At 38.2% G+C, this 14,862-nt stretch overlaps 1 protein-coding gene across 1 annotated transcript; it reads right to left on the bottom strand.

Annotated features, from left to right (window-relative positions):
- Positions 1–318: 318 nt before the first annotated feature.
- On the bottom strand, positions 319–5,539 carry lemd1 (LEM domain containing 1). Its single transcript, XM_053318023.1, has 10 exons — positions 5,345–5,539; positions 3,113–3,209; positions 2,877–3,023; positions 2,727–2,791; positions 2,383–2,448; positions 2,115–2,270; positions 1,612–1,704; positions 1,405–1,485; positions 1,012–1,085; positions 319–795 (listed from the first exon to the last, which is right to left on the bottom strand). Exons 1-10 carry the CDS (start codon positions 5,537–5,539, stop codon positions 483–485), a joined length of 1,287 nt encoding a protein of 428 aa, XP_053173998.1. The 3' UTR covers positions 319–482.
- Between the last annotated feature and the right edge of the window lie 9,323 nt (positions 5,540–14,862).

The following is a 14,862-nucleotide window of genomic DNA, read 5'->3' as shown; positions in this document are numbered from 1 at the left end:
CACAAAAACTATGAAGCAAAATATCCTTTATTGAAATATGTTTTAAATATTTAAAAAAACAAATAGCAAATAGCACACATCATACAACAGTACACTGACATGTAATAATTGAAAAGACACCAACACATTACATAATATGGGTTAGTTAATAGCAAAATAACCATATCCTTATTATTTATACATTTGAGAAACTATTCAGATCTCTAAAGTCTTGATTGCATCACTGTGCTTTTGCCATTGTTTTGATTACAGGAACAAGAGCACTTTATTGGTAACTTTACTGGTGACATAAAACTGTAAAACTGAGTTTTGAAAACAGAAACAAACTCCAAAAAAGACACACAAACACAGTCAACAAAAAAGTGTTCAAATTAATATGTGCACCATGAATGTATCCCAAAGTCATTATGGCTAGCTAGCGTGTTAAAAGCTGAAACATTAACAAAAAAAAAAGCAACCTTCACATCTGTAGAAACTGAGTTTTACTTCTGTCCAAAGAGTGCTGGTGTGTCCTGGGTCTCAGCCTGAAGCAAAAGCCCCTCCTCAATGTCTGATTCCTGGTTTAGACTGTCCAGTAAGGCCACAAATGGACTGAATGAGTTGTCTTCAATACAAGCATAAATTAAGTACAAGAGCGACGCCACAATGAAGAAGACCAAAATCTGTATGTGGATGGGTACAAGGCGGCGCTCAACCTCTCGCCTCTCCAGGGTGGTGGGACTGGAAGGAGTATCTGGATATGCGTACTGGATAGGTCTCCCTGCTGCACCCTTGATTGGTCTCCGGCGAGTGGCACTGAAATCCAGAGATATGAGCTGAAAATCTAATTACAAAACTCCTACCAAGTGTGCCAGTGAGAGCTGCTGTGCAAGTTATCCCTAATAACCAATTTCAAATTCTTGTACTTGTCTCACACTCAGGACAAATCAAATTCTCTCTCATCAACAGCTTAAAAAGCAGTGAGGAGTTTATAATTGGTGCAGTGTGTAATGGTGTTGGTACAGTACTTACTGGATCCCTGTAGGTGTGGTCTTAATGTCTGGAATCAAGTCCTTGTAAATATCTTTCACAGGCTCTGGAGCAAGCTAGACAGGAAAAGCAGTATTTACTGACAAAGCAGGCCAGAGAAAACAGAAGACTTTCCCAGACACCTGTGTTCAACAGAGACAGAGGCCCAGCAAGTCAGGCAGAAATGAAAGGAAAAGGTGATTTTTAATGTAGTGACCTGATTTCTGACACATACAGACAAAGAAACAAAGTAGAGGAAGTATTATGGTTATTGTGTATATCATTTTCATTTAAAAAGGAGTTAGACGTTAACCACCATATATCATGTGTTGTAGTAAGCCAAAGAACACACTTCCATCAAGTGAAATTGAACAAAAAACTAAAAAGATGATGTGCCTTTGTTTTCCATTCATAAGTGGAAGCCTTGGGAGTGTAGAACACAGACTGGTTATTCTCGTCTACAGCTGGCATGTCCACCTAAGAAAAGGAGATGTAACAGATGATACACATGTCCTGCCAACCCTGTTGAACCTCTCCAAACACTTTAACCACCACCGCAGTTTGAGCTTAAAAGTGTGACTGAACAATGTGAGCACTACTGACCCCGTTGGACCGCGACCAATGCTCCTGAACATTGCTCCCATTCAACTCTCTCTCAGTGTCTACATTAGTAGAGAGTGACGTCCGACTCTCCATCTGTTGTTTAGAGTAAGATTGTTCATCAATGAGCAAGTGCCCCTACAGTGACTACTCAAGAAACACCAATAAAATAAGAGTAAATGGCAATTTTTAAACAAGAAAACATGTCAGACTTCCCTCTTCAACCATCTCTGTGATGCTGAAGTTCCGAGAGGGAAATGGATCATTAGACATGACTGTTTGTGATCCAGTTGAGACCTGCAAGGTTTAGGATTATTATCATGTCAAGAGCAGCAAATACATGTATCATGTTTATCATCACCAAATCCATACACCAGTGACACAATTAAAGAGAAAATACAATGCCCAGTTTCCTCTAGGTGGTGTGTGAGTAAAGTTATTCCAAGCAAGGAATGTGGAGAATTTAAAATCCACAAGATTCAACTGTTCAAATAAGACCAGCCTACCCCTGATCCTAATCCCGAGCGTTGATCAACAGAGGATGCTCTACTAATTCCTGCGGGAATCTGGGAGCTCCAAGACCGACTCTGCTCTGATGATTTTAACACATTCCCTGAATTCCACTTGGTACTAGGTTCCCTGTGTCGGGAAGCACGAGCACGCTGCAAAAAGCCAACCCAAATCAAAAACAAAGACATCAGTTTTGCCGGTGAATTTAGTTTGACAAAAAAAAAAGAAATTGTGCAAAACCCTTAGGATATCTGTAGTATTTACCAGTCTGGATGAGGGTAAAAAACACTGTGGGTAAACATAACCACCTTTCTGAAAAAGCAACTCTACCTGTGAAAAGTTAAAAAATAAATAAATAAATAAAAAAACACAACAACACATACACAAACACTCAAAATGCAAGAGCTTGTTCTAAACCATAAACACATTCACTTATACAGTTGCAGTCTGTAACCACATAGTGGCACTGTAAGGAAGATTTATTTCCATTACGTTAGTGATGGCAAAAATGCAAAATAAGATCTATTAACCAGGCTTCTTATTGGCAGACAATTTAACTTATTAACACAGAAGCTCCTGATCATTGAAGATTTCATAACTTTTCTCACCTGGCTGCTCTTTTTCTGGGTCTGTTCTGACTGTGCAACGGTTTCTTGTCTTGCTCCTTCAGAACCTGCACAAATCACAGAAAATAGTATAAACCATATGATTATCTAATACCAGCCATGTAAAACAATCCAAAACATATCTGCTCATACCTGATTCTTCATCATCCTCTTTCCCATTTTCCTCCTCTTCTTCACTGTCAGAGTACAATACAGCTTCCTCTGTTCCATTCCTTTTGTCATGTCCATCAGACTCAAGCAACTTCCTGAGCTTCTGCTCATACAAGGCTCTGGTGGAACCTAGATGGATAAACAATCCAATTGCATTTAGTTTTAAAATATTTCTACAATAAAAAGAAATGTTTAAGACAGTATAAGTGCAACCTCACCTACTATGGGCCCAGCTTTGACTCCATGCACAAGCAATGCAGCCCTGAGGTCATCATCAGTCAAATTACTTGGGTCGGGCATTTCTGTATCGTCTTCCTCCTCCTCCTCCTCACAAAAACAAAATTTACCCAATTACTGAAATTTGTTCAAAACAAGGGCTGCAGCTTGAATGTCAGCAGTTTCCACGTGGGTGCTCCTCTGAAATTGGTTCAATATCTACCAATTCTGGGAACTGCATTTGCCTCACAGAAGAAACAGATCAGAGTGCCTGCATTTGATAGTGTCTCATCAATACTGGCATACAGGACTGCAATTGCTACAGTTATTCTTATCATTGAATAATCTGTCAATGATTTTCTTAATTGGTCTATAAAACATAAAAACAAAAAAACATTGACAAATTCCCGTCACAATCTCCTAAAGCCTAATGTAACATTTTCAAACCCACAAATTTAAAATTTCATACAACTGAAGCATTAAAATTCTTACATTTGACTACATGGAAACCTAAACAGGTTTGGCATTTTGTCTACTAAATTAATTCATAAATTACCAATAACATTTAATTGACTTTCTTAAATTTAGGGGAGGTGTATAAACTTTATGGCTTCTGGACCTCCCTTGTCATGTCTGTTTTATTTCTCCTATAGTCTGTTTTATATGGGCAAATAAAAATAAATAAAAAATATCTTTGCAGCTCTACTAGGATACATCTAAAATAGGTAATGCCAAAATAAAGACAAATACTACATGACAGATTATACTGAAAAAAGCGGCAGCAGTATTTAGACCATGTCATCTTATATGTATTTCAGCACAAACCACTGTTTACATTTTTCTACAAAACTGGCAAAGTAGTATATTGAAACTGAACCGGTGGTGCAGTCTTAATGAGAAATAACATTATTCTACAAGCATAAAGTATTCTACTGTATACATATCTTTGTCACAACTCCTCTTGAGTGATGCCTTCAGAAATCTTCCATTATTTTCTCAATTTATCATTTACTAAATAAAAACAGTGGAGAAATGCCTATCAAAGTTTCCCAGAGCACATGTTGACATCTTCAAATGGCTTGTTTTGTCTTACCAATTCCAAATCCCCAAAATATTATTATATATTATATCAATTTACACACTAAGCAACTAAGGATACAACTAGCAGTTATTTTCATTATCTTATTTTCTCGTATAATCAATGTTTGTTTGGTCCATGAATGTCCAGAAAGTGGTCAAAATGTTTTTAGTTTATTATCAGAAAAGGTCTAAAGAAACCAGAAAATATTCACTTTTGAGAAGCTGGAATCCAAGAATTTGGAAACCATATTCCAAAAACAATGACTCAAACCAATTGTAAAAATTGTTTATTTAGTAGTGGGCATATAATTGATTACTAGTTGCAGCTCTAAAAGCAGCACTTTCTCATGTTTGAGAATCTGGAACCAGACACTGTTTTGCTTCTTTCTTCTTTTTTTTTAATGACTTGACACAATTCATTTTACTGAAATAGATCGACTGATTAATTGACAAATCGTTTCAGCTCTAAGTGGGCCTAACATACAAATCTTTCAGCACTTTATAGATTTTACATTTTACCCTGACTTAACAGTAAAGTTAATTTAGCCTATTAGTGGGGGGGTTGCCTAAACACACTGTACCCCATGACACAGTGCAGGAACAACTCCTAGACTTCCAAGTGTGAAGCTCCTCTTCCTGACACACATAAATGAACGTGACAGGTGTGACAAGCACATGCACGCGACTTTAATGGCAGCCCCTCCGTCTCTTGTAAATCTATACCAAACTATACAGCTGGTGGTTTAATATCGTCAAGGATCACAAGTGCTGCAGCAAGCTGAGAAGGCTGTTTGGTAACTGACCCAGATCTCCACTTCCCAACCCTCCACAGCTGCTTTAAATCAGTTCAAAAACATTTATCAAATCACAAAAAAAGAAAAGTTGATGTCCTTGAATGCATCACTGTTTATAGGTTTATCATATTTGCAATAGCGACAACTGATCTTTCTTTATTTATTTTTAGGTAATTTCTTAGACATGTGAAGCAAGTTGAGAAAACACTCAAATTAGAGTGACTACTAATTAATAATAGGCCACCCAATTTTGTTCGTTGCACATCGAGATCAAGAGCACCTTAACGCAACATTCTGCAACAGTCAATTAAAACTACTCTTGTTTAAGACACCCCCCAAAAAAAGGGTTGCTGAACTCACTTCCACTTCTTCCACTTGATCCTCTTCGTCGCTGGAGAAATCCGCAGCGTTTTTTTGATCAACGTGTTTCATGTGCAGCTCCACATAAGCTTGCTTCTTGCTCTTGGAGGGTGGCAGCGCGACATTGTGGGCAATTAAATCTGACTTGAGTCGAGATTTGGAGAAGTGAGCAGGATCCTCCACAAACACCGGCATGTCACAAGACCGAATCGGAAAAAATATGAACAACTAACTTCAGTGCTTCAGTGAAACACGTTTCTGGAAGTCAGATGTACCCGACAGAGCTGCTCTGTGCCTGAGGTCTTAGAGAGTCTGGCTGAACTGAGAACAGCTGCAACTCACGACTTGACAGACAGCAAGAGGCTTACTTTATATACCAGGAGTGACTAACTTAAACATTACAACACAGCAAGCTAACAGTGTGTTTAGATCACTTTGAAGTATACTACATTTACATTAGACTGAGATCATTATATTAAATTGTGATGAACTCAAAAATAAAAGCATAAACACTAAATAAAAAAAGGCATGTGGCTTTGGTGTGAGCTATTAATCTGATTTCTAGGTTAAACCCTTGTTATTCAATTTATTTGCAAGTTCAGAGCTGCCTTTATTAAAAAGAAATCATTTTATTCAAATTATTTTTTATTAATTAATTGTTCTTGCCTCTTTTATTTAGTACGAAACTCTTAAAATATATCTGATCAGCCCACATTGCTAGTATAACATTTTTCTATCTTGCATTTTTATTATTATTATAGTTTTTTGTTGTATTGTTTTTATGCTATTTTATTGCCCTTTGACCTTCTTGGAAAATAAAGTCATTTTGTACATTGCTCCACTGTTTTGTTTTGTTTTTTTTGTAAAAATGAAAATGAAAATGCAATTACAGTCCAATTAAATTATCTCATTTTAATATAAGCCTATATCTTATAGCCAGTGTGTTGACCTTTCATAGTAGGAAAAAGCCAGAGGTGTTATGACATTAATGATCTCTATTATATTCAAATATCCCAGTACACCATGACAGAGAGTTAGCATGCACAATATGAGGATCCTGAAATCAAAGCAGCAAATGTAATGCAGTCATCCATTCATTGTGTCATTTACATTTACTGTAACAAAATATCCTTGTGTAAAATGGTCACTACTTCATACAGTTGTATTTATATGCAGATCTTTACACCAGTAAAATGATTGTGTACCTTTGACCTTCAGGTTTGACCCGGGCCCGGCCTTTGGACACTGGTGCTGTGGCGTCTTCGGTGCACATTGCTGCAGTATATTTACAGAAATGATGCATCCAACTAGTAGAAGACATTGTAAGTAGGTCTTTTTTGCAACACCTGTTTAAAGATAAAAAAAGAAAAACACTTGCTCAGGTGGTTGTTTAAACAGGGCGTGCCTACATAATGTGTCATGGAGGATTGCTCTATGTTCCAGCCAGACACCTAAACCAGGAGCCTTGTCCAACAAACACATTTACATGACTATCCTAAAAACTAGTAAGAGCAGTTAAAGCAGCCAAGATAATTCGGTAAACCTGCTACGTAATATAGGAAACTGCTTCAGCACAACTTCACCCAAACAAATCCAATCAGCATTAAATGAGTGAAATGACCTGGTAGGCTTTTGGTCTAAATCAAAATCATGGGTCACCGTTATCTATAGGGGACTGTCTGAAGAACCACAATTAATTAACCTCAACAACACCCCTACTTCCCAGCAGATATCCTTCTTTATGAAACAGTCAGTGTTACAAATAAAAATAAATAGGGGGGACTTTTTTATATAACAAATGGTTGTCTCAAAAACAGGAAACAAACAAACTGAAACGACTAATAATCCTTGACACAGTATTATTCAAAAATCACCTTATGCCAGTCAAAAAAAAAAAAGATGAAGCAAAATTGATCCTGTGAACAAAAGGTGATGACAGATGTTTGTCTTTGCTGTAAATTTTTACAAAACAGCTCAACCGTATTTAATTAGATGACAACTTTGCTATTTTGCTCTCGCTGCTCCACGAATATGAAATGACAAGACAGCAGGGGGTTTACTTTGCATCGCAGTGATATTTGAATTTGAGTTGAACAGACTCGATCACCTGCTGTGCTGTTTACTGTTGTGAACTTGAATTGAACCATTTTTAGATTAGACCATCACACTGTGATGTGAGGAAAACAACATTTGTTTTCAGTGGGGATTTCTGGGGAGCTGACGGTACTGGAATGAGATCCATCAGTTGTGAACATGTATACAGTTTTATTATTAGATACAAAATATTAGCCTTCCTGGACGTTTAATCTTATTCTGATAGATTTTACCACTGAGCCTTTTTATATTGGTCCACAGTGTTGAACTTGTTGGCAAGCAGCTCTTAGGAATGATTCACAACAGGGAGGTCAGGTAACTGCTGCTCAGTACATTAAATTCACCCAACTAGTATATCACAGCTAAAATTAGTGAAATATTGTGATGCCCTTTGTTGGTCTTGAGGAATGTTTTGTTATTACACATACTGCAAAAAATAGGATCATGGCATTGAACATTAAGGCAATGTCAGAGTGTATTTTAAAGGCATACAAAAAGGTTTATGGGCATTTGTGGACATCTTTCATGTCCAGGTGCTGAGTCAAAAAAAATGTTGTAGATACTATACTTTCTGTTTCCCAAGGATTCAAAGCACTGTAAAATGCTCCTTCAAAAAAAAAAAAGTATCTTTATTACATTCACAAAGAATACAACGTTTCGAGCTCAAATTGGCTCTTCATGAGGTACAGATGCCTCTGTTGCAAGTCCTTGGGAAACAGATAATATAAAAAGTCTCAAATCAAAAGCCCTGAGGTGGAGTGAGACTTGACTCTTACTTTGCAGAGAGAATAACTAAGACTTGCTTCAAGAAGTCTGATGCATACTTCCAAGTTCAAAGTTAGGAGATATTCAAGAGGTTTTGGGATCAGAACGCTGAATTCTCCTGGAATGCTTTTGAAAAATCTCCTTGACAGGGAGGGGGTACAAACCACAAGAGGCCACATTTGAAAGGCTTTGAACCAGCAAGTTTGCAAAAATGAAAAATAATGATATTAAAAATAAAATCGAAATTAAATATCCAGCTATATATACTAAAATAGGCAAAAAAATACTCATGTAAAGAAGAGTGGGAATTAAATGAATAGCCATTATTTTGATTGATACGATGTCTTTTAGCACTGCTACAGGTCAGCACATAATCTTTACTTGAATTTAGAGGGCAATTCACTTCTATTAATGATAAGCATGATGAATACTGAATGGACAATAATTATCTCTCCACGAAATGACAGCTAAGTTATGGAGAGGCTCATTAAGTGTCCTTAGTTGGAATAGCCAGAGGTAAACAACACATATAGTTTTACCCCATTGTTATGTCGATAAGAAAACAGTGTGAATCAGTGGCAACAATAATAATAATAATAATACATGCTATTAATGGTAGGTTCTATTTTTTAGAGCTCAATTAGACAGTAATGATGTTATACCACACACACTTTAACTAACACTAGTAGAATCAGACAAGAGTCATTTCCTAAGGTAATGGTATGCACTCATTTTATTGTCCTCACAGGGGACTGAACATCCATCATTAGATTAAACACATCTTTCAATTCACAGAGTTGTGACTTTCACAGTAAACCTTCCAGTAGAAATAAAAACATTATGGAAATCATAGAAAGTCTGACAGCAGCAGGAAAATTGCTGTTTAATTTCCTTGAACGTGCTAAATCACAACTTTCATTAAGACTACGCAATCATTTTCCAAAACATTTCCAAGAAAAACACAAATGTTTGCTCTAACTCAGAATATCTGCATTTGCCCCACAACTCCTTGACGCAAGGAAAGATGCATGAGGTAGATGCTGTAGGCCCAAACTTTTGTTGATATAATTACGTTTTTAGATGCTACAAATAACTCATAAAAACAAAAATTTATATTAATATTGCCAAATTATGTTTTTACTTTGTTTGTAGTCTGTTGCTCATTGAATAGTTTTGGCGGGCATAAACAACATTTGCAAATAATACAGAAATCTTTGCAAAAAAGTTTCAAAAGTCATGTAACAGAGGGCCACAGTTGACTGTCCACTGTGTATCCAATGGCTTTAAACCCTACATGACATGTTAGAAAGAACTCACATAGGAATAGAAAGCCATAAGACACAGTTGTGGTTTGATTTGGAAGACAATAAGACAAAATCAGTTACTTAGATGCAGAGAGCTTATGCAGTTAGGGTCTGAAAGCTTGGAAACATAAAGAGGAACAAACAGGGGCAAGTTGCAGACAGCATTCAGGATTTAAAACTTACATCCGCATGAATAATTAACCAAAGAAACTGCAAGTATTCATCTGAGGCCCGAGGGAGTAAAATGAAACTATGTTATGATTCTTTATACTGGTAGGAATTGTATTTTTCACAACACTGACTCAAATAAATTGACCCCTAGCCGATGCTTGAACCTTACAGCAATCTGCCGCAAGCTATTCAATTCCTCAGGGGGGGTTGAAGAATAATCCTTGATTAAAAATGCAGTAAATCAATGTCTACAGGGAAAAGGTACAATGTTAATCAAAAGGATTTTGTCACTGAATTCAAAACAGATTGCATAAACTTCTTCTATATTCTGCAAACCCCTTGACTTCCCCAAGCACAAAGAAGATTATTACCTCAGTATGTAAATTCAACTACTGGGCACAGGAAGCCAGCAGTGTTTATTAATGACCAAAATATTTTTGCAGATATAAACTTAGCATTTCCCTGCAGTAGCTCCTGTGCTGCTTGAATCAAAGCCATCATGCTAATGAGTTAAGCATAAGTCATGCACAGAAACACGACCTGAAATAGGGTTTTAGTACGCTTGATTCATACTCCCATGACCTTAAAAATGTCATTAATAAAGAAAAGGCAGCTTGTATTTTTGCCGAATAGTTACTGTTCTCTGCCCTGAAACACCAGACTGTTTAACACAATTTTCAGCACTAATCTGTCAGACGTTCTTTGGACCATTTTCAACCTCTCAGTGAGAGACTCAGCACTCGAGCTATGCAGGCCAAATCTGTTCACCCAGATGTCTGCTCAGAAAACAGTAGCCTTTATAAAAACATGAAAAAATCTTGTGGACAGAGAGGAAACGGGCTACTATGGAGGACAGAGGAGGCATTTGTTGACATTGTATCAAATGCAACGCTGAGGTATTTGAGGCACAGAGGGGCCAGGTATTTGTCAGTCAGTGTTTCTTGTGCTTTTGCTGTCTCCAACTCAAACAACAAAAGCCCCATTGAGACAGCCTCCTTTTTTTATCTGAACAAGCACACAAAGCTTCCTGTACTCGGCTGCAACTCTCCAGTACTGAGAGAACCACTTCTTGTCTAGTCTAGTCTTTTTATGCACCTGTTTCAAGCTGTTCAGGCAGTGCAAGAGTAAAAACACTTTGTTAGATAGTTTCAAATCTTTTCTCACGGCTTTGCCACATTTAACTTTCACATAGTTGCAATATATCCCAACTTTATCATAAGACACCCTAAGTTTATTCTAAAGAGATAGAAACCTAATGTAGTCCAGCTTGATTTTAAGTTGTCATCCTATCTAAACACCAAACACTGACATAATCTCTCATTGGTTTTACATATGTTGGATATTCATGTGACTCTCTGAAAGAGAGCATTATGTACTGATTGAGGAAAGGTGTTTACTCAATCAGCCTTTTCCAGGTTTGAAAAAGACCACTGCCACTGAGCTCCAGGGAGCCTGCGCTCATGCATGTCTCAGCATAAATTAGTAAAACCCCTGTGCCAGACTCTGTCCAGACAAGAAGGTGAATCTCAGCCACAGGGAGGATTAGCTTTAATCCCTAAACATCGTACATGGTCCTCTCTGCTGGGAGCCAGTTCAGACAATCATCAGTAGCCAGATGTTTTTAATGGCTTATTATGATTATGGCCATGTGTAATGTGTTTTTAATAAATACATTCCTCTGTTGTTATGATGGAAGTATGAGCAGTGAGGAAAATGTCTCCAAGAAATTGCAGATATAAAGCTACAGTAATACAGCAAATGAGTAATACCCCAGAATTTAACATTTAATGGTTTTAAATATAAAGATAAAGATAAAGGGGTGGCACCTGATTTTTTTTACCCTTTTCCATTGATCCCTTTACATTTATTAAAAACACAAAATCATCTTTCACCAGCAAACAAGACAACCAAAACACAGTGAAACACTGCATACAGCACATGAAAGCCTCAGAGCATCAGTGAAGCTGCTTCTTGTTCTTCACTGTCAGTCTTGACCGAAACACAAACAGCTATTTGGACCAACACACTTAACACTTCTGAAAGTGACAGAGACAAACATGCAGTTAGTGCCAGGTTGCATTCTTATGCTATAAATCTGACTCTTACCTTCTTCTCCCTCTCCTGCGTCCCTCGCTGAAACAAGTATGGCATCCCCTCACCCTAATACTGTATTAAGAGACAATGGGTAGTGGGGGGGAGGAGTTACTATGTGAGCAGCAGAGAGAGTGAGGAGACAGAGCGAGTAAAGCAGAATGAAAACTGGGAGAGAGAGAGAGAGAGTGTGAGAGGGAGAAAGGGGGCTCAGAAGGGAGATCGCTTGCCCACAAAACTCTCGTACCACGAATCTGACGAAACGTTACATGAATGGCAATTCTAGAAATCCCCCTCCCCATCCCACCTCCCTAGATGCAATGTCAGAGAAAACATCAACCAGAAATCCCTCTTCACGTGGGAAATGTAAGGAAAAACAAGAGACTGTGAGAGAATGGGTCCTGGTTTTAAACAAGTCCCTTTCTTTGGCTTTCTTTGAATGAGTTCTTAAGACTCCAAGTTGGCAGAGTGCCCATGGGTCCTGGATGGAAAAGGATAAAAGAGGGGCTGAGGTAGGGGGGCTTTCTATTGTGTTTGTTCCCTTCCTTTCAGTCCTGGCACTCTAGTTGATCTTTGCAGCCAGTTGCTGAATATTCCAGTCACTTATCCCTCGATTGTAAACAGAAACTCACATTTCCATCATTGATGTTCACATTACACCCACCCCCACCTCACAACGATGATACAAACTTTGTTTTTGTATTCTTGCACGTAAAGTTTGGGTATAAGATTTAAAATAGGAAGCCAGGACCAAAATAATTTTCCAAATTACAGTGTCTCCAAGTCAGCACTGATCTGAAGATCCCAAGTCTCTTATTGAGAATTCTTTGTTTGGACCTCTTTCTCCTTTCTTTGTCCTTCTAACAGTCCATCACTAGTAGGGGAGAATGCTGTTTGCCTGGTGAATCTGGGATGAAGACAGCAGGTGCTGTTGCCCCTCTCTGAGCCACATTCACTCACAGCTTTCTCCCCCCTCCATCCGTTTCCTCTACTAATACACCCTCCTCCCCCTGTCAATGTGAGGACAAGGAAGGGGTGGGGGGTGGTTAGATAGGGAGAATGAGCTACTGTATGGTGAAGAAACACACCCAAAAAAGATACAGTTTGCTGAAGGTTTTAATGAGTGACGTCATGTCGGTCTGGCCAGAATAGCTGATGAGCTATGTGACACAGAGCCAAGGTAAAGGGTGCAAAGGATTAATGCAACTGCATCTCTTGTTAGTCTCCACTGTGCTTCTCAACGCTGCTTGTGCTGCATCAGTGCCGCAAGAGAAGCCCTGTTTTCACTCACAGTCTACCCCCCTCTTCCTCCTCCTTCTCTTCCTCCTCCTCCTTCCCCACAAACCCTTCCCTACTCTCTCTCTCTGTCTTCCTCTTGCTTTCCCTCAAATAGACACACAGGCTCGGTTCATTACTATTCACCAGGTTTCACTAAGACACGCATCATTGCTCCACTCTCTACAACTGTGTCGGGAGAGGCGGGAGGGGGGAAGAGGAGGACAGGGAGAAGCAGAGGAAGGGTAAAGCAAGAGACATCTTATGATAGAAAAGGATAAATCACCATTGTGTTTTTCTGTGTCCGGATGTGTGTACAAACATATATTACCAGTGTATGCATGAGTTGTTCTCTCATTGACTCTGACAGAAATATCTTCAGGGCGAACAAAAGCCGGTTCAGTCCTCAATACAGAAATCTGTTATCCTTTGTGGGGTTTTGAAATCATCACTTGCCTTTCATTAAAACCACTGAGGTCAGACACTCGATCACAGCATTCAAATTATTATCTGTGCTCATACACTGACAAAGCATTTCATCCATGAAACCGGGCACAATGCTTGATTTCTATTCCTGTATTGGCTCAGCCTAAGCCCTGTATAGTCTGGAACACTTTGTCACATCCATTTCATGAAAAACTGTACTTCCCTATGAAACCAGACCTTTGTTATACTACTTTTACATTGACTCCTAGAAGCAAACCCAAAGGAGGAGAAATTATGCTGTAGTGGTAACCCCCACATTAAATGATACATGTTTGATTTGGATAAAGTAGGCTCTGACAGGAGATAATATCAATTGCAAAAGCTGTGTGGCTGCGTATCCACTGTCCACTGTGTGGCTGTGATGATTCGTACATTGATAGCATTGAAATACTTTAGACTTTCTCTAATCTTACAACCTCATATTTATCTTAGTTTATATCACTTAATTTGGATTCACACATGTTTCTGTGTACAACAGACACTACTTTGCAGTGAAGTTATGGCACCTTCTTTTTCACAAGGTTTCAAACAACAAATTAATCATCTCCTTTTTGAGAATAGTAAGGATTCATTTCCTCTTTTCTTCCCTGCCTAACATCACAAGACCAAGCAATTTCAAAACTGAATATGGTATCAAAGGTGTTTCATGTGTGTTCTCACAAAAAGTGCTAAAAAGATGATTTACTGGGGACTGGGAATGAACTGGGCCTGAGTGGCATCTGTGGAAAAGTATTTGGTCTTTTAATTTTGAAGACTTGTTGGAGCAACAATATGTTCCAGGATTTGCTGTAACGTTTTAAAGCAGAGCCGAAATGACACCCTAAAATCCCATTGAATGGATTTAATGGAGCTTTACTGCAAAACAAAAAACCTGATGATGACATCTGAACACAATTTGGTGTGAAATTCTGAGCTTTTGGAAACTATATATTACAGATAAATAATAAAGCAACCATTTTATTTTATTTGTATGCTTGAGGGCATTGTGGCACTTACTTAATCAAGTTCAGTAGCAGTCAGTTTATACAGGACAAGAATTAGTCACAGTTTAGGATTTCAGATTATCATTATGACAAAGGTTATGATAGTCCAAGATTGAGCATATATGTGACACAAATGATTATATAGCCTCTAAGAAACAATTCATATTAAGGCCAATAATAACCATCACTAACAGCATTGTGCATTGAAGTATAATTAGCCAATATATCATGGATCAACACATACAGCGTCGCCACTATAGAGTGGGGATTGGCTTGCAGAAGTCATTATCTTCAGACGGCTTCAGATGTGATCGGCTGCTGAGCTTTTAGGAATCCTGGGTGGAAATTC

This window comes from Scomber japonicus, chromosome 4, assembly GCF_027409825.1.
Source record: "Scomber japonicus isolate fScoJap1 chromosome 4, fScoJap1.pri, whole genome shotgun sequence".
Taxonomy (NCBI): Eukaryota; Metazoa; Chordata; class Actinopteri; order Scombriformes; family Scombridae; genus Scomber; species Scomber japonicus.
Note: the sequence above shows the minus strand (reverse complement) of the source record. Positions and strands in the feature narration are given on the sequence as shown.